The following is a 19,976-nucleotide window of genomic DNA, read 5'->3' as shown; positions in this document are numbered from 1 at the left end:
CATCATCATAATGATGTGGCAGGTGACACATTGCTTCTAGAATGTCCAAGATCTTGAAAACTTTATTGCTGACATGCACAACATTTTGGAACTGTATCAACAATGGACTAATGAAACAAAATATATATATATTGTTTTTGAGTGGAGTTCCCCTTTAACCCCTCAAGGTGCCCTCTATACTGTACTACACTCTACCCCCTCTAAAGCCCAGTTCAGGTCCCATGATATATACTACACTCTACCCCCTCTAAAGCCCAGTTCAGGTCCCAGGCTATATACTACACCCTTCACCCTCTAAAGCCCAGTTCAGGTCCCATGATATATACTACACTCTACCCCCTCTAAAGCCCAGTTCAGGTCCCAGGCTATATACTACACCCTTCACCCTCTAAAGCCCAGTTCAGGTCCCATGATATATACTACACTCTACCCCCTTCTAAAGCCCAGTTCAGGTCCCAGGCTATATACTACACCCTTCACCCTCTAAAGCCCAGTTCAGGTCCCATGATATATACTACACTCTACCCCCTCTAAAGCCCAGTTCAGGTCCCAGGCTATATACTACACCCTTCACCCTCTAAAGCCCAGTTCAGGTCCAACACCCAACTCTCTATCCAGAGTAACACACAAGCACTCTGGAGTACGTGTGCATACATATGATGTGTGTCACACACACTAACTACTGCAGTCCCCCAAAATGACACAGATGAAGTGTGCGTTTCCAATTGTGTTGTCATCCTATAACGTGATTGGTTGCTTGGTGAGGCTTACCGTCTCCGAGAGGCAATGGGAACACGGGCATCTCGTAGCCGGTGGGCGTCTGTGGGGAACTCTGGGAACTGGTGTCCCGGGAGCTGCAGTTGGAGGCAGAGTTGACCGGAGCGGACGACACAAAGTAGATGTCTGACTGATGGAGGGGATGAGGGGGGATGAGGGGATTTAAAGAAACGGAGAGGAGGAGAAAAAGTGGAGAAGGAGAAAGATTCATACAGGTAGAGAGAGATTGTGAAAGAGAAAGTGGGGAAAGATGAAGAGATATGAGAGAGAGAGAGAGAGAGAGAGAGAGGTGTTGGTTAGTGAAATAATGCCATCACCTGTCTTAGGTTCTGAACAAACAGAGTAAAAATTCAAACAGACAACTAGGAAAAGCTCAAACCAAATGTATTCACCCACTGGGTCCAACAGCTGCAAAGACAAAGCATGATGACACAATCACATATATTTATAACTTCCTACTAGACTGGGTCAACTCCTTACACGTCTAGACATCCCTGTTGCTAGACAGGATTGTAATCATGGCCCTGCCTGATGCTAGAACGTTGGTGGGTGTGGAAGTGTATGTGTGTGAGATAGGACGGTAGTAGGAGGGTCGTTGGGGTGGGCCCTTCTGGCCCCCCTCCCAGAGGTCACTTCATCTGTTGACTTGACCTCGAACTGAATTCCTCGCTGCTCCCTAGTTCCTCAGCTGGCCTGCCTTATCAGAGACAAACTATTACCCTTCACCTCCCTCCTTAGACAGATGTCAACAGAATATGAACTTTCTGTCTCATTCAGTAACTTTCCTATCCCCCCTTCAGTTCCTATCCACCCTTCAGTTCCTATCCACCCTTCATTTCCTATCCACCCTTCAGTTCCTATCCACCCTTCATTTCCTATCCACCCTTCAGTTCCTATCCACCCTTCAGTTCCTATCCACCCTTCATTTCCTATCCACCCTTCAGTTCCTATCCACCCTTCAGTTCCTATCCCCCCCTTCAGTTCCTATCCCCCCTTCAGTTCCTATCCACCCTTCAGTTCCTATCCACCCTTCAGTTCCTATCCCCCCCTTCAGTTCCTATCCCCCCTTCAGTTCCTATCCACCCTTCATTTCCTATCCACCCTTCAGTTCCTATCCACCCTTCAGTTCCTATCCACCCCTTCAGTTCCTATCCACCCTTCAGTTCCTATCCACCCTTCAGTTCCTATCCACCCTTCAGTTCCTATCCACCCTTCAGTTCCTATCCACCCTTCAGTTCCTATCCACCCTTCAGTTCCTATCCACCCTTCAGTTCCTATCCCCCCTTCAGTTCCTATCCACCCTTCAGTTCCTATCCACCCTTCATTTCCTATCCACCCTTCAGTTCCTATCCACCCTTCAGTTCCTATCCACCCTTCAGTTCCTATCCACCCTTCATTTCCTATCCACCCTTCAGTTCCTATCCACCCTTCAGTTCCTATCCCCCTTCAGTTCCTATCCCCCTTCAGTTCCTATCCCCCTTCAGTTCCTATCCCCCCTTCAGTTCCCCCCCTTCAGTTCCTATCCACCCTTCATTTCCTATCCACCCTTCAGTTCCTATCCACCCTTCAGTTCCTATCCCCCCCTTCAGTTCCTATCCACCCTTCAGTTCCTATCCACCCTTCAGTTCCTATCCACCCTTCAGTTCCTATCCACCCTTGAGTTCCTATCCACCCTTCAGTTCCTATCCACCCTTCAGTTCCTATCCACCCTTCAGTTCCTATCCCCCCTTCAGTTCCTATCCACCCTTCAGTTCCTATCCACCCTTCAGTTCCTATCCACCCTTCAGTTCCTATCCACCCTTCAGTTCCTATCCACCCTTCATTGACCCCAACATACACATTCCTTATACATGTAAAGTCATCAATAAGTTCTAGTATGGTAACATGTATCAGTCTATTTCAAGCTAGAATCCAACACCTGCTACAACATGATGAGATTGTGTTTCATATTGTTGAATGGTACAGTCTGTATGTGCCCTTCTGTTGTGTATGAGGTGTGTGTTTGATAGTGTGTATGTGTGGTCCCTCCGGGATAATAAACTGATTGAAATAAGATTGCTGAGAACACACACACACACACACACACACACACACACACACACACACACACACACACACACACACACACACACACACACACACACACACACACACACACACACACACACACACACACACACACACATGCTTACAAACGGACATGCACATACACGCTCATGAACGCTCGTGAACGCATGCACACACACACACACTTTCTCTCTCTCTTTTGTGTTGTGTAGGAAAAGCGCTTTATAACTCAGATTCATTACCATCATGATTGGACACTTCCACCTGTCAATCAAACTCACCCTGGAGGCAGTCAGCTGGAGCTCTGGCACGACAGCTGTGTAGACCAGGTTACCGTTGACAACCAGCCGGATCTCAATGGAGTCAGTGGTAAAGGCCAAGATGTAGGGAAACGCACACACTAACACAACAACAACTTTCTGTTAATGAATAAAGAATGAACATCCCATGTGCTGACATAGCATCAGAAAACGTGCATTTACAGGCAGAACGGAGAAACAACAGTAATAATGAGTGCATGACTATGAAGTCATTCTGATTCCAAAGCACAGCATCAACCTTCTGAAGAACGCCTGGCTGAATGGAGCTGATAGATTCGGATAGATGGTTTGGATAGATAATGTCCTAATAAATGAATCCTAAGGGTAAAATTGGTTTGTCAAAGCAGCATGACAGTACAAACAGACACATACTAACATACGAGAAACTGTAGCTTGTGTGATGTATCTTTAGCCAGCCATTCTCTGCTTTCATCATCAGAAACAAACACAGACTGCAACAGACAAACACTCTGGACGACCTAGCCTGGGTGGCCACCCGCTGCATGTTACCATGGTGACGGGGCTCAGGCCAGGGCCGGAGGCTGGGCTGACCAAGGGAGGGAGCGGGGTGTGGGGAGGGGTAGGGTGGGGCTGCTGGTTGCTATGGTTACCAGTGCTACTCACCGATGGCGTTGGGCATCTGGTTCCAGCTGAAGTGTAAGTCAGAGGCGTTAGACTGGATCATAGGGGTGGACCCATTGAACGGACACACCTTCTTATAGGAACAGATATCTGGGGAACATATGAGATATACAGTATCAGAACGGATATCTTAGTGACTCGATACGCATTTATACCATGTCATTGTTAAGTCATGACAGGAACAAGTATCTGCACAGAAAGACGAGTTTAGAAACATAAGTCTAAATATGGAAACAGTATATATAGGAACCTTGTATATATAGGAACCTTGTATATATAGGAACCTTGTATATATAGGAACCTTGTATATGTAGGAACCTTGTATATATAGGAACCTTGTATATATAGGAACCTTGTATATGTAGGAACCTTGTATATATAGGAACCTTGTATATATGGGTGTTGAGGACAATGTATAATGTATATTCAAACGTTACTACACCCTCAGAAATAAAGGTTTAGACTTGATCCTAAAGGAGTACAGCCGCTGGTCCCTGGGGTGGAATCTCACTGTAAGGAATCTCCTTTGTACTTTTAGTTATAGGTGCATAATTGTTCCCCAGTTCATACCTCAGAGAGTACCTTCCTCCAGTACCTTGCCTTTATATCGTAACACTACAGTGACAAAGCAATTTGTTCTCTATACGTGACAAACATGTACTTCTGATAGACCACTTAAACTGGTACAACACTTTTACTCATGAGTGGCCAAAAATAACTAATGAATGCCACACCCCCACTAAAGCCATGTCTCCAATATCATTTCCCAGTGTGCCTTGCCCTTGAGGTTACCAACCATGACTGTATGTGTTAGCTCAGTTGGTAGAGCATGGCGCTTGTAACGCCAGGGTAGTGGGTTCGATTCCCGGGACCACCCATACGTAGAATGTATGCACACATGACTGTAAGTCGCTTTGGATAAAAGCGTCTGCTAAATGGCATATATTATTATATATATATAGATACATGGTTGTTGAATTCATTCATTTTCATTCCTGTGGCCTTCACCAAGTGAATTCCAAGGTGTATGTTATCATTATAATTAAACTCTCCATAAGGCCTTATTTTGAGGGGTAGTTTTACCCTAATACGGCCTACAAGTATTAGGGTAAAATATGGGGTACAAAAATGTAAAATTATACTATTTATTCGCACATGTACCCTAAAAGCTACCGAACAGTACCATGTGACGTCATTATGTGTACCTCTGAAGGTACATTATATGTATTTTTATATTTTTTTACAACCCAACTAACAATACCGTACCTTTATTTTCTAAGAGTGTAGAGTGTAGAAATACCCCAGATAAATGGACTCACAATTGTAACACAACAAAAGACCAGCCTCCCCATCCTCGTACACATCGATGGCTGCCACAAAGTTGACCTGTGTGCACATGGCAGAGAAGAGCACTGTATTGAATTTATTCTACTCAATTGTCATTCATTGGCCCATCTTTAACTGTTCCCTTCTAAACTGTAACTCTTCCCCTTCATTGTTGAGCTCTCTTCAGTCAACCAACCAGGTAAGTGGAAGATAATGTAAATAACAACATAAATCATCTTGTTAGGAGGTCTCACCCGGTTGGCGTCTACGTGGTGCAGCCTGTATGCGTCCCCAGTGCTCTCGTTGATCAGGTCAAACTGGTGTTTGTAGGCCACACAGATCATGTTGTCGTTCTCCCCTGTAGGACCGTCCACTAGGGCCATGACTACTGGAGGGTCACACAGACAGATCTCCTAGGGAGGGGGGGGGGTCAGGTCAGGTGGGTGGGTGGGCCTCACTCGTGTGTGTGTGTGTGTGTGTGTGTGTGTGTGTGTGTGTGTGTGTGTGTGTGTGTGTGTGTGTGTGTGTGTGTGTGTGTGTGTGTGTGTGTGTGTGTGTGTGTGTGTGTGTGTGTGTGTGTGTGTGTGTGTGAATGCATGCCTGTGTGAGCCTGTATGAGCCTCTCCTCATTCGCTAGCTCCCTTAGCTGTGGTGAAATGCTGACCTTCTAATGCTCAATGGAATAGCTCAAGAAGTTCTACAACTGCACCGCCGAGAGCATCTTAACTGGCTGCATCACCGCTTGGTATGGCAAAGGCACCGCCCTTGACCGCAAAGCTCTACAGAGGGTGGTGCGGACAGCCCAGTACATCACTGGGGCCGAACTCCCTGCCATCCAGGACCTTTGACTCCAGCCACCCAAAGACTCCAGCCACCCAAAGACTCCAGCCACCCAAGCCACACATGCACATGTAGACTTTACACACCATATACACACTCACTAGACTTTACACACCATATACACATTCACTAGACTTTACACACCATATACACATTCACTAGACTTTACACACCATATACACATTCACTAGACTTTACACACCATATACACATTCACTAGACTTTACACACCATATACACATTCACTAGACTTTACACACCATATACACACTCACTAGACTTTACACACCATATACACATTCACTAGACTTTACACACGATATACACATTCACTAGACTTTACACACCATATACACACACACTAGACTTTACACACCATATACACACTCACTAGACTTTACACACCATATACACACTCACTAGACTTTACACACCATATACACACTCACTAGACTTTACACACCATATACACACTCACTCACACACACACACTACATTGACACTCCCACACATAACACACACATGAATAACAACACAAACACACATACATACACATTACACACACACACTTTTACACATCATTTTCTGCTGCTACTCTATTCTTTATTTTACTTTTAATATTATCTATTATGATGCCTAGTCACTTTACCCTGCCTACATGTACATACCTACCTCAAATACCTTATTATTATCTATCCTGATACCTAGTCATGTTACCCTGCCTTCATGTACATATCTACCTCAAATAGCTCATATGTCTGCACATTGATCTGGTACTCCCTGTTTATACAGTAACTCCACATTGATCTGGTACTGGTACTCCCTGTATATAGCTACACATTGATCTGGTACTGGTACTCCCTGTATATAGCTCCACATTGATTTGGTACTGGTACTCCCTGTATATAGCTCCACATTGATTTGGTACTGGTACTCCCAGTATATAGCTCCACATTGATCTGGTACTGGTACTCCCTGTATATAGCTCCACATTGATCTGGTACTCCCTGTATATAGCCTCACATTGATCTGGTACTGGTACTCCCTGTATATAGCTCCACATTGATCTGGTACTGGTACTCCCTGTATATAGCTCCACATTGATCTGGTACTGGTACTCCCTGTATATAGCTCCACATTGATCTGGTACTGGTACTCCCTGTATATAGCTCCACATTGACCTGGTACTCCCTGTATATAGCTCCACATTGATCTGGTACTCCCTGTATATAGTTCCACATTGATCTGGTACTGGTACTCCCTGTATATAGCTCCACATTGATCTGGTACTGGTACTCCCTGTATATAGCTCCACATTGATCTGGTACTGGTACTCCCTGTATATAGCTCCACATTGACCTGGTACTCCCTGTATATAGCTCCACATTGATCTGGTACTCCCTGTATATAGCTCCACATTGATCTGGTACTGGTACTCCCTGTATATAGCTCCACATTGATCTGGTACTGGTACTCCCTGTATATAGCTCCACATTGATCTGGTACTGGTATTTCCTGTATATAGCTCCACATTGACATGGTACTCCTGTATATAGCCTCACATTGATCTGGTACTGGTACTCCTATATATAGCTCCACATTGATCTGGTACTGGTAACCCCTGTCTATAGCTCCACATTGATCTGGTACTGGTATTCCCTGTATATAGCTCCACATTGATCTGGTACCCACTGTATATAGCTCCACATTGATCTGGTACTGGTACTCCCTGTATATAGTTCCACATTGATCTGGTACTGGTACTCCCTGTATATAGCTCCACATTGATCTGGTACTGGTACTCCTGTATATAGCTCCACATTGATCTGGTACTGGTACTCCTGTATATAGCTCCACATTGATCTGGTACTGGTACTCCCTGTATATAGCTCCATATTGACCTGGTACTCCCTGTATATAGCTCCACATTGATCTGGTACTGGTACTCCCTGTATATAGCTCCACATTGATCTGGTACTGGTACTCCCTGTATATAGCTCCACATTGATCTGGTACTGGTACTCCCCGTATATAGCTCCACATTGATCTGGTACTGGTACTCCCTGTATATAGCTCCACATTGACCTGGTACTCCCTGTATATAGCTCCACATTGATCTGGTACTCCCTGTATTTAGCTCCACATTGATCTGGTACTGGTACTCCCTGTATATAGCTCCACATTGATCTGGTACTGGTACTCCCTGTATATAGCTCCACATTGATCTGGTACTGGTACTCCCTGTATATAGCTCCACATTGATCTGGTACTGGTACTCCCTGTATATAGCTCCATATTGACCTGGTACTCCCTGTATATAGCTCCACATTGATCTGGTACTCCCTGTATATAGCTCCACATTGATCTGGTACTGGTACTCCCTGTATATAGCTCCACATTGATCTGGTACTGGTTACTCCCCGTATATAGCTCCACATTGATCTGGTACTGGTACTCCCTGTCTATAGCTCCACATTGATCTGGTACTGGTATTCCCTGTATATAGCTCCACATTGATCTGGTACCCACTGTATATAGCTCCACATTGATCTGGTACTGGTACTCCCTATATATAGCTCCACATTGATCTGGTACTGTAAACCCCTGTCTATAGCTCCACATTGATCTGGTACTGGTATTCCCTGTATATAGCTCCACATTGATCTGGTACCCCTTGTATATAGCTCCACATTGATCTGGTACTGGTACTCCCTGTATATAGCTCCACATTGATCTGGTACTGGTACTCCCTGTATATAGCTCCACATTGATCTGGTACTGGTACTCCCTGTATATAGCCCCACATTGATCTGGTACTGGTACTCCCTGTATATAGCTCCACATTGATCTGGTACTGGTTACTCCCTGTATATAGCTCCACATTGACCTGGTACTCCCTGTATATAGCTCCACATTGATCTGGTACTCCCTGTATATAGCTCCACATTGATCTGGTACTGGTACTCCCTGTATATAGCTCCACATTGATCTGGTACTGGTTACTCCCTGTATATAGCTCCACATTGATCTGGTACTGGTACTCCCTGTATATAGCTCCACATTGATCTGGTACTGGTATTTCCTGTATATAGCTCCACATTGACCTGGTACTCCCTGTATATAGCCTCACATTGATCTGGTACTGGTACTCCCTATATATAGCTCCACATTGATCTGGTACTGGTAACCCCCTGTCTATAGCTCCACATTGATCTGGTACTGGTATTCCCTGTATATAGCTCCACATTGATCTGGTACCCCTTGTATATAGCTCCACATTGATCTGGTACTGGTACTCCCTGTATATAGCTCCACATTGATCTGGTACTGGTTACTCCTGTATATAGCTCCACATTGATCTGGTACTGGTACTCCCTGTATATAGCTCCACATTGATCTGGTACTGGTACTCCCTGTATATAGCCCCACATTGATCTGGTACTGGTACTCCCTGTATATAGCCCCACATTGATCTGGTACTCCCTGTATATAGCTCCACATTGACCTGGTACTCCTTGTATATAGCTCCACATTGACCTGGTACTCCTTGTATATAGCTCCACATTGACCTGGTACTCCCTGTATATAGCTCCACATTGACCTGGTACTGGTTACTCCTTGTATATAGCTCCACATTGACCTGGTACTCCCTGTATATAGCTCCACATTGATATGGTACTGGTTACTCCCTGTATATAGCTCCACATTGATCTGGTACTGGTTACTCCTTGTATATAGCTCCACATTGACCTAGTACTCCCTGTATATAGCTCCACATTGATCTGGTACTGGTACTCCCTGTATATAGCTCCACATTGATCTGGTACTGGTTACTCCCTGTATATAGCTCCACATTGATCTGGTACTGGTATTCCCTGTATATAGCTCCACATTGATCTGGTACCCACTGTATATAGCTCCACATTGATCTGGTACTGGTACTCCCTGTATATAGTTCCACATTGATCTGGTACTGGTACTCCCTGTATATAGCTCCACATTGATCTGGTACTGGTACTCCCTGTATATAGCTCCACATTGATCTGGTACTGGTACTCCCTGTATATAGCTCCACATTGATCTGGTACTGGTACTCCCTGTATATAGCTCCATATTGACCTGGTACTCCCTGTATATAGCTCCACATTGATCTGGTACTGGTACTCCCTGTATATAGCTCCACATTGATCTGGTACTGGTACTCCCTGTATATAGCTCCACATTGATCTGGTACTGGTACTCCCCGTATATAGCTCCACATTGATCTGGTACTGGTACTCCCTGTATATAGCTCCACATTGACCTGGTACTCCCTGTATATAGCTCCACATTGATCTGGTACTCCCTGTATTTAGCTCCACATTGATCTGGTACTGGTACTCCTGTATATAGCTCCACATTGATCTGGTACTGGTACTCCCTGTATATAGCTCCACATTGATCTGGTACTGGTACTCCCTGTATATAGCTCCACATTGATCTGGTACTGGTACTCCCTGTATATAGCTCCATATTGACCTGGTACTCCCTGTATATAACTCCACATTGATCTGGTACTGGTACTCCCTGTATATAGCTCCACATTGATCTGGTACTGGTACTCCCTGTATATAGCTCCACATTGACCTGGTACTCCCTGTATATAGCTCCACATTGATCTGGTACTCCCTGTATATAGCTCCACATTGATCTGGTACTGGTACTCCCTGTATATAGCTCCACATTGATCTGGTACTGGTTACTCCCCGTATATAGCTCCAAATTGATCTGGTACTGGTACTCCCTGTATATAGCTCCACATTGATCTGGTACTGGTACTCCCTGTATATAGCTCCACATTGATCTGGTACTGGTATTTCCTGTATATAGCTCCACATTGACCTGGTACCCCCTGTATATAGCCTCACATTGACCTGGTACTGGTACTCCCTGTATATAGCTCCACATTGATATGGTACTGGTTACTCCCTGTATATAGCTCCACATTGATATGGTACTGGTTACTCCCTGTATATAGCCCCACATTGATCTGGTACTCCCTGTATATAGCTCCACATTGATCTGGTACTGGTACTCCCTGTATATAGCTCCACATTGATCTGGTACTGGTACTCCCTGTATATAGCTCCACATTGATCTGGTACTGGTTACTCCCCGTATATAACTCCACATTGATCTGGTACTGGTACTCCCTGTATATAGCTCCACATTGATCTGGTACTGGTTACTCCCTGTATATAGCTCCACATTGATCTGGTACTGGTACTCCCTGTATATAGCTCCACATTGATCTGGTACTGGTACACCCTGTATATAGCCCCACATTGATCTGGTACTGGTACTCCCTGTATATAGCCCCACATTGATCTGGTACTCCCTGTATATAGCTCCACATTGACCTGGTACTCCTTGTATATAGCTCCACATTGACCTGGTACTCCTTGTATATAGCTCCACATTGACCTGGTACTCCCTGTATATAGCTCCACATTGACCTGGTACTGGTTACTCCTTGTATATAGCTCCACATTGACCTGGTACTCCCTGTATATAGCTCCACATTGATATGGTACTGGTTACTCCCTGTATATAGCTCCACATTGATCTGGTACTGGTTACTCCTTGTATATAGCTCCACATTGACCTGGTACTCCCTGTATATAGCTCCACATTGATCTGGTACTGGTACTCCCTGTATATAGCTCCACATTGATCTGGTACTGGTTACTCCCTGTATATAGCTCCACATTGATCTGGTACTGGTATTCCCTGTATATAGCTCCACATTGATCTGGTACCCACTGTATATAGCTCCACATTGATCTGGTACTGGTACTCCCTGTATATAGTTCCACATTGATCTGGTACTGGTACTCCCTGTATATAGCTCCACATTGATCTGGTACTGGTACTCCCTGTATATAGCTCCACATTGATCTGGTACTGGTACTCCCTGTATATAGCTCCACATTGATCTGGTACTGGTACTCCCTGTATATAGCTCCATATTGACCTGGTACTCCCTGTATATAGCTCCACATTGATCTGGTACTGGTACTCCCTGTATATAGCTCCACATTGATCTGGTACTGGTACTCCCTGTATATAGCTCCACATTGATCTGGTACTGGTACTCCCGTATATAGCTCCACATTGATCTGGTACTGGTACTCCCTGTATATAGCTCCACATTGACCTGGTACTCCCTGTATATAGCTCCACATTGATCTGGTACTCCCTGTATTTAGCTCCACATTGATCTGGTACTGGTACTCCCTGTATATAGCTCCACATTGATCTGGTACTGGTACTCCCTGTATATAGCTCCACATTGATCTGGTACTGGTACTCCCTGTATATAGCTCCACATTGATCTGGTACTGGTACTCCCTGTATATAGCTCCATATTGACCTGGTACTCCCTGTATATAACTCCACATTGATCTGGTACTGGTACTCCCTGTATATAGCTCCACATTGATCTGGTACTGGTACTCCCTGTATATAGCTCCACATTGACCTGGTACTCCCTGTATATAGCTCCACATTGATCTGGTACTCCCTGTATATAGCTCCACATTGATCTGGTACTGGTACTCCCTGTATATAGCTCCACATTGATCTGGTACTGGTTACTCCCCGTATATAGCTCCAAATTGATCTGGTACTGGTACTCCCTGTATATAGCTCCACATTGATCTGGTACTGGTACTCCCTGTATATAGCTCCACATTGATCTGGTACTGGTATTTCCTGTATATAGCTCCACATTGACCTGGTACCCCCTGTATATAGCCTCACATTGACCTGGTACTGGTACTCCCTGTATATAGCTCCACATTGATATGGTACTGGTTACTCCCTGTATATAGCTCCACATTGATATGGTACTGGTTACTCCCTGTATATAGCCCCACATTGATCTGGTACTCCCTGTATATAGCTCCACATTGATCTGGTACTGGTACTCCCTGTATATAGCTCCACATTGATCTGGTACTGGTACTCCCTGTATATAGCTCCACATTGATCTGGTACTGGTTACTCCCCGTATATAACTCCACATTGATCTGGTACTGGTACTCCCTGTATATAGCTCCACATTGATTTGGTACTGGTACTCCCTGTATATAGCTCCACATTGACCTGGTACTCCCTGTATATAGCTCCACATTGATCTGGTACTCCCTGTATATAGCTCCACATTGATCTGGTACTGGTACTCCCTGTATATAGCTCCACATTGATCTGGTACTGGTTACTCCCCGTATATAGCTCCACATTGATCTGGTACTGGATATCCCTGTCTATAGCTCCACATTGATCTGGTACTGGTATTCCCTGTATATAGCTCCACATTGATCTGGTACCCACTGTATATAGCTCCACATTGATCTGGTACTGGTACTCCCTATATATAGCTCCACATTGATCTGGTACTGTAAACCCCTGTCTATAGCTCCACATTGATCTGGTACTGGTATTCCCTGTATATAGCTCCACATTGATCTGGTACCCCTTGTATATAGCTCCACATTGATCTGGTACTGGTACTCCCTGTATATAGCTCCACATTGATCTGGTACTGGTACTCCCTGTATATAGCTCCACATTGATCTGGTACTGGTACTCCCTGTATATAGCCCCACATCGATCTGGTACTGGTACTCCCTGTATATAGCTCCACATTGATCTGGTACTGGTTACTCCCTGTATATAGCTCCACATTGACCTGGTACTCCCTGTATATAGCTCCACATTGATCTGGTACTCCCTGTATATAGCTCCACATTGATCTGGTACTGGTACTCCCTGTATATAGCTCCACATTGATCTGGTACTGGTTACTCCCTGTATATAGCTCCACATTGATCTGGTACTGGTACTCCCTGTATATAGCTCCACATTGATCTGGTACTGGTATTTCCTGTATATAGCTCCACATTGACCTGGTACTCCCTGTATATAGCCTCACATTGATCTGGTACTGGTACTCCCTATATATAGCTCCACATTGATCTGGTACTGGTAACCCCCTGTCTATAGCTCCACATTGATCTGGTACTGGTATTCCCTGTATATAGCTCCACATTGATCTGGTACCCCTTGTATATAGCTCCACATTGATCTGGTACTGGTACTCCCTGTATATAGCTCCACATTGATCTGGTACTGGTTACTCCCTGTATATAGCTCCACATTGATCTGGTACTGGTACTCCCTGTATATAGCTCCACATTGATCTGGTACTGGTACTCCCTGTATATAGCCCCACATTGATCTGGTACTGGTACTCCCTGTATATAGCCCCACATTGATCTGGTACTCCCTGTATATAGCTCCACATTGACCTGGTACTCCTTGTATATAGCTCCACATTGACCTGGTACTCCTTGTATATAGCTCCACATTGATCTGGTACTGGTTACTCCCTGTATATAGCTCCACATTGATCTGGTACTGGTACTCCCTGTATATAGCTCCACATTGATCTGGTACTGGTATTTCCTGTATATAGCTCCACATTGACCTGGTACTCCCTGTATATAGCCTCACATTGATCTGGTACTGGTACTCCCTATATATAGCTCCACATTGATCTGGTACTGGTAACCCCCTGTCTATAGCTCCACATTGATCTGGTACTGGTATTCCCTGTATATAGCTCCACATTGATCTGGTACCCCTTGTATATAGCTCCACATTGATCTGGTACTGGTACTCCCTGTATATAGCTCCACATTGATCTGGTACTGGTTACTCCCTGTATATAGCTCCACATTGATCTGGTACTGGTACTCCCTGTATATAGCTCCACATTGATCTGGTACTGGTACTCCCTGTATATAGCCCCACATTGATCTGGTACTGGTACTCCCTGTATATAGCCCCACATTGATCTGGTACTCCCTGTATATAGCTCCACATTGACCTGGTACTCCTTGTATATAGCTCCACATTGACCTGGTACTCCTTGTATATAGCTCCACATTGACCTGGTACTGGTACTCCCTGTATATAGCTCCACATTGATCTGGTACTGGTACTCCCTGTATATAGCTCCACATTGATCTGGGACTGGTATTTCCTGTATATAGCTCCACATTGACCTGGTACTCCCTGTATATAGCTCCACATTGACCTGGTACTGGTTACTCCTTGTATATAGCTCCACATTGACCTGGTACTCCCTGTATATAGCTCCACATTGATATGGTACTGGTTACTCCCTGTATATAGCTCCACATTGATCTGGTACTGGTTACTCCTTGTATATAGCTCCACATTGACCTGGTACTCCCTGTATATAGCTCCACATTGATCTGGTACTGGTACTCCCTGTATATAGCTCCACATTGATCTGGTACTGGTTACTCCCTGTATATAGCTCCCCATTGATATGGTACTGGTTACTCCCTGTATATAGCTCCACATTGACCTGGTACTCCCTGTATATAGCTCCACATTGATATGGTACTGGTACTCCCTGTATATAGCTCCACATTGATATGGTACTCCCTGTATATAGCTCCACATTGATATGGTACTGGTACTCCCTGTATATAGCTCCACATTGACCTGGTACTCCCTGTATATAGCTCCACATTGATATGGTACTGGTACTCCCTGTATATAGCTCCACATTGATATGGTACTCCCTGTATATAGCTCCACATTGATATGGTACTGGTACTCCCTGTATATAGCCCCACATTGATCTGGTACTGGTACTCCCTGTATATAGCCCCACATTGATCTGGTACTCCCTGTATATAGCTCCACATTGACCTGGTACTCCTTGTATATAGCTCCACATTGACCTGGTACTCCTTGTATATAGCTCCACATTGACCTGGTACTCCCTGTATATAGCTCCACATTGATATGGTACTGGTACTCCCTGTATATAGCCCCACATTGATCTGGTACTGGTACTCCCTGTATATAGCCCCACATTGATCTGGTACTCCCTGTATATAGCTCCACATTGACCTGGTACTCCCTGTATACAGCTCCACATTGACCTGGTACTGGTTACTCCTTGTATATAGCTCCACATTGACCTGGTACTCCCTGTATATAGCTCCACATTGATATGGTACTGGTTACTCCCTGTATATAGCTCCACATTGATCTGGTACTGGTTACTCCTTGTATATAGCTCCACATTGACCTGGTACTCCCTGTATATAGCTCCACATTGATCTGGTACTGGTACTCCCTGTATATAGCTCCACATTGATCTGGTACTGGTTACTCCCTGTATATAGCTCCTCATTGATATGGTACTGGTTACTCCCTGTATATAGCTCCACATTGACCTGGTACTCCCTGTATATAGCTCCACATTGACCTGGTACTCCCTGTATATAGCTCCACATTGATATGGTACTGGTTACTCCCTGTATATAGCTCCACATTGATATGGTACTGGTTACTCCCTGTATATAGCTCCACATTGATATGGTACTGGTTACTCCCTGTATATAGCTCCACATTGACCTGGTACTCCCTGTATATTGCTCCATTCTTGTGTATTTTATTTAAATCCTTCTTGTGTTACAATTTTATTTTTGTTGGGAAAGGTTCGTAAGTAAGCATTTCACGGTAAAGTTTACACCAGTTATGTTTGGCGCATGTGACAAATAAAATTAGATTTTATTTTACTTGGAAGGTATACGGATTATTGACTTGTTGAACTCATTCAATAATTCCCCCAAAGAATGTGTAAGTGTTGTGTGTGTTTCTGTGTGCGATTAAACTACACTTGTGTGTCCAGTTTCTCTCACCCGTATGTACTGGAACTGGTCCACGGGCGAGTGGGTTGCAGCAGCGAAGGGGCAGAGGCCGTCGAGGCGGGGCTGTTTCCTGGTGATGAGGAGGAGCTTATTCCTGATGGCCACCACGATCCTCAACTCTGACCCATGGTGGGTGTTGATGGAGTATAGGTGACACCCTGGGACAGAGAGGAAGGGGGAAGTGGAGAGAGTGGAAGGGGGAGGTGGAGAGAGAGGAAGGGGGAGGTGGAGAGAGTGGAAGGGGAGGTGGAGAGAGAGGAAGGGGAGGTGGAGAGAGAGGAAGAGGGAGGTGGAGAGAGTGGAAGAGGGAGGTGGAGAGAGAGGAAGGGGGAAGTGGAGAGAGTGGAAGGGGGAGGTGGAGAGAGAGGAAGGGGGAGGTGGAGAGAGTGGAAGGGGGAGGTGGAGAGAGAGGAAGAGGGAGGTGGAGAGAGAGGAAGAGGGAGGTGGAGAGAGAGGAAGGGGGAAGTGGAGAGAGAGGAAGGGGGAGGTGGAGAGAGAGGAAGGGGGAGGTGGAGAGTGGAGAGGAAGGGGAGGTGGAGAGAGAGGAAGGGGGAAGTGGAGAGAGTGGAAGGGGGAGGTGGAGAGAGAGGAAGGGGGAGGTGGAGAGAGAGGAAGGGGGAGGTGGAGAGAGTGGAAGGGGAGGTGGAGAGAGAGGAAGGGGGAGTGGAGAGAGTGGAAGGGGGAGGTGGAGAGAGAGGAAGGGGGAGGTGGAGAGAGGAAGGGGAGGTGGAGAGAGTGGAAGGGGGAGGTGGAGAGAGAGGAAGGGGAGGTGGAGAGAGAGGAAGGGGGAGGTGGAGAGAGAGGAAGAGGGAGGTGGAGAGAGAGGAAGGAGGAGGTGGAGAGAGAGGAAGAGGGAGGTGGAGAGAGAGGAAGGGGAGGTGGAGAGAGTGGAAGGGGGAGGAGGAGAGAGAGGAAGGGGGAGAGATGGAGAGGGAGGAAGGGGAGGTGGAGAGAGAGGAAGGGGAGGTGGAGAGAGTGGAAGGGGGAGGTGGAGAGAGAGGAAGGGGAGGTGGAGAGAGAGGAAGGGGGAGGTGGAGAGGAGGAAGGGGGAGGTGGAGAGAGTGGAAGGGGGAGGTGGAGAGAGAGGAAGAGGAGGTGGAGAGAGGAAGGGGGAGGTGGAGAGAGGAAGGAAGGGAGGTGGAGAGAGAGGAAGAGGGAGGTGGAGAGAGAGGAAGGGGGAGGTGGAGAGAGAGGAAGGGGAGGTGGAGAGAGAGGAAGGGGGAGGTGGAGAGGGAGGAAGGGGAGGTGGAGAGAGTGGAAGGGGGAGGTGGAGAGAGAGGAAGAGGGAGGTGGAGAGAGAGGAAGGGGGAGGTGGAGAGAGAGGAAGAGGGAGGTGGAGAGAGTGGAAGGGGGAGGTGGAGAGAGAGGAAGGGGGAGGTGGAGAGGGAGGAAGAGGGAGGTGGAGAGAGAGGAAGAGGGAGGTGGAGAGAGAGGAAGAGGGAGGTGGAGAGAGAGGAAGAGGGAGGTGGAGAGAGAGGAAGGGGGAGGTGGAGAGGGAGGAAGGGGAGGTGGAGAGGGAGGAAGAGGGAGGTGGAGAGAGAGGAAGAGGGAGGTGGAGAGAGAGGAAGGGGGAGGTGGAAGGGAGGAAGAGGGAGGTGGAGAGGGAGGAAGGGGGAGGTGGAGAGGGAGGAAGGGGAGGTGGAGAGAGTGGAAGAGAAAAGGCAGAAGATAAAAGGAGAGAGGATAAAGGTGTGTGAGAGAGAAAAAGAGAGGGGAAGAATATGTTTGAGTGGTTAGCTACAGTATGCAATAGAGCAATGGAATTATTACTACTATTACTATTATTACTATTATTATTATTACCATTACTGTTATTACTATTACTATTACTATTATTATTACTGTTCTTACTATTATTTCTATTACTCTGAGCAAATGATTACTATTATTACTATTACTCTGAGCACATTACTCTGAGCACATTCCTCTTTGAGTGCTGCTGCTATCCTTCCCTCTGCTATCTGCCTCTGCTACCCCTCCCTCTTCTATCCCTCCCTCTGCTATCCCTGCCTCTGCTATCTGCCTCTGCTATCCCTCCCTCTGCTGTCCTTCCCTCTGCCATCCTTCCCTCTGCTATCCTTCCCTCTGCTATCCTTCCCTCTGCTATCCCTCTCTCTGCTATCCCTTCCTTTGCTATCCCTCCCTCTGCTATCCCTCCCTCAGCTATCCCTCCCTCTGTTATCCTCCCTCTGCTGTCCCTCTTATCCGTCCCTCTGCTATTCCCTCTGATATCCTTCCCTCTGATATCCCTCCCTCTGCTATCCCTCCTCTGCTATCCTTCCCTCTGCTATCCCTCCTCTGCTATCCCTCCCTCTGCTATCCCTCCTCTGCTATCCTTCCCTCTGCTATCCCTCCCTCTGCTATCCTTCCCTCTGCTATCCCTCCCTCTGCTATCCCTTCCTCTGCTATCCTTCCCTCTGCTATCCCTCCCTCTGCTATCCCTCCCTCTGCTATCCCTCCCTCTGCTATCCTTCCCTCTGTTATCCCTCCCTCTGCTATCCTTTCCTCTGCTATCCCTCCCTCTGCTATCCCTCCCTCTGCTATCCTTCCCTCTGCTATCCTTCCCTCTGATATCCTTCCCTCTGCTATCCCTCCCTCTGCTATCCTTCCCTCTGCTATCCTTCCCTCTGCCATCCTTCCCTCTGCTACCCCTCCCTCTGCTATCCCTCCCTCTGCCATCCCTCCCTCTGCCATCGTTCCCTCTGCTACTCCCCTCTGCTATCCCTCCCTCTGATATCCTTCCCTCTGATATCCTTCCCTCTGCTATCCCTCTCTCTGCTATCCTTCCCTCTGCTACCCCTCCCTGTGCTATCCTTCCCTCTGCTATCCCTCCCTCTGCTATCCTTCCCTCTGCTACCCCTGCTATCCTTCCCTCTGCTATCCTTCCCTCTGCCATCCTTCCTCTGCCATCCTTCCCTCTGCCATCCTCTGCCATCGTTCCCTCTGCCATCGTTCCCTCTGCTATCCCTCCCTCTGCTATCCCTCCCTCTGCTATCCCTCCTGTGATATCCTTCCCTCTGCCATCCTGCTATCCCTCCCTCTGCCATCCTTCCCTCTGCTATCCCTCCCTCTGCTATCCCTCCCTCTGCTATCCTTCCCTCTGCTATCCTTCCCTCTACTATCCCTCCCTCTGCTATCCCTCCCTCTGCCATCCCTCCCTCTGCCATCCCTCCCTCTGCCATCCCTCCCTCTGCCATCCCTCCCT

The 19,976-nt window shown here is 46.5% G+C and overlaps 1 protein-coding gene across 1 annotated transcript in view; it reads right to left on the bottom strand.

Annotated features, from left to right (window-relative positions):
• The window catches only part of garnl3 (GTPase activating Rap/RanGAP domain like 3), a 218,869-nt gene that overhangs the window by 24,243 nt on the left and 174,650 nt on the right, over positions 1-19,976 (bottom strand). The window contains 6 exon segments of the mRNA XM_046290303.1: positions 772-907; positions 3,126-3,244; positions 3,789-3,896; positions 5,126-5,192; positions 5,387-5,545; positions 16,763-16,929. Of these exon segments, the coding sequence (XP_046146259.1) occupies positions 772-907; positions 3,126-3,244; positions 3,789-3,896; positions 5,126-5,192; positions 5,387-5,545; positions 16,763-16,929 (756 nt within the window).

The sequence above is a fragment of the Oncorhynchus gorbuscha genome, linkage group LG11 (assembly GCF_021184085.1).
Source record: "Oncorhynchus gorbuscha isolate QuinsamMale2020 ecotype Even-year linkage group LG11, OgorEven_v1.0, whole genome shotgun sequence".
NCBI classification, from domain to species: domain Eukaryota; kingdom Metazoa; phylum Chordata; class Actinopteri; order Salmoniformes; family Salmonidae; genus Oncorhynchus; species Oncorhynchus gorbuscha.
This window is presented reverse-complemented; position numbering and strand designations above follow the sequence as displayed.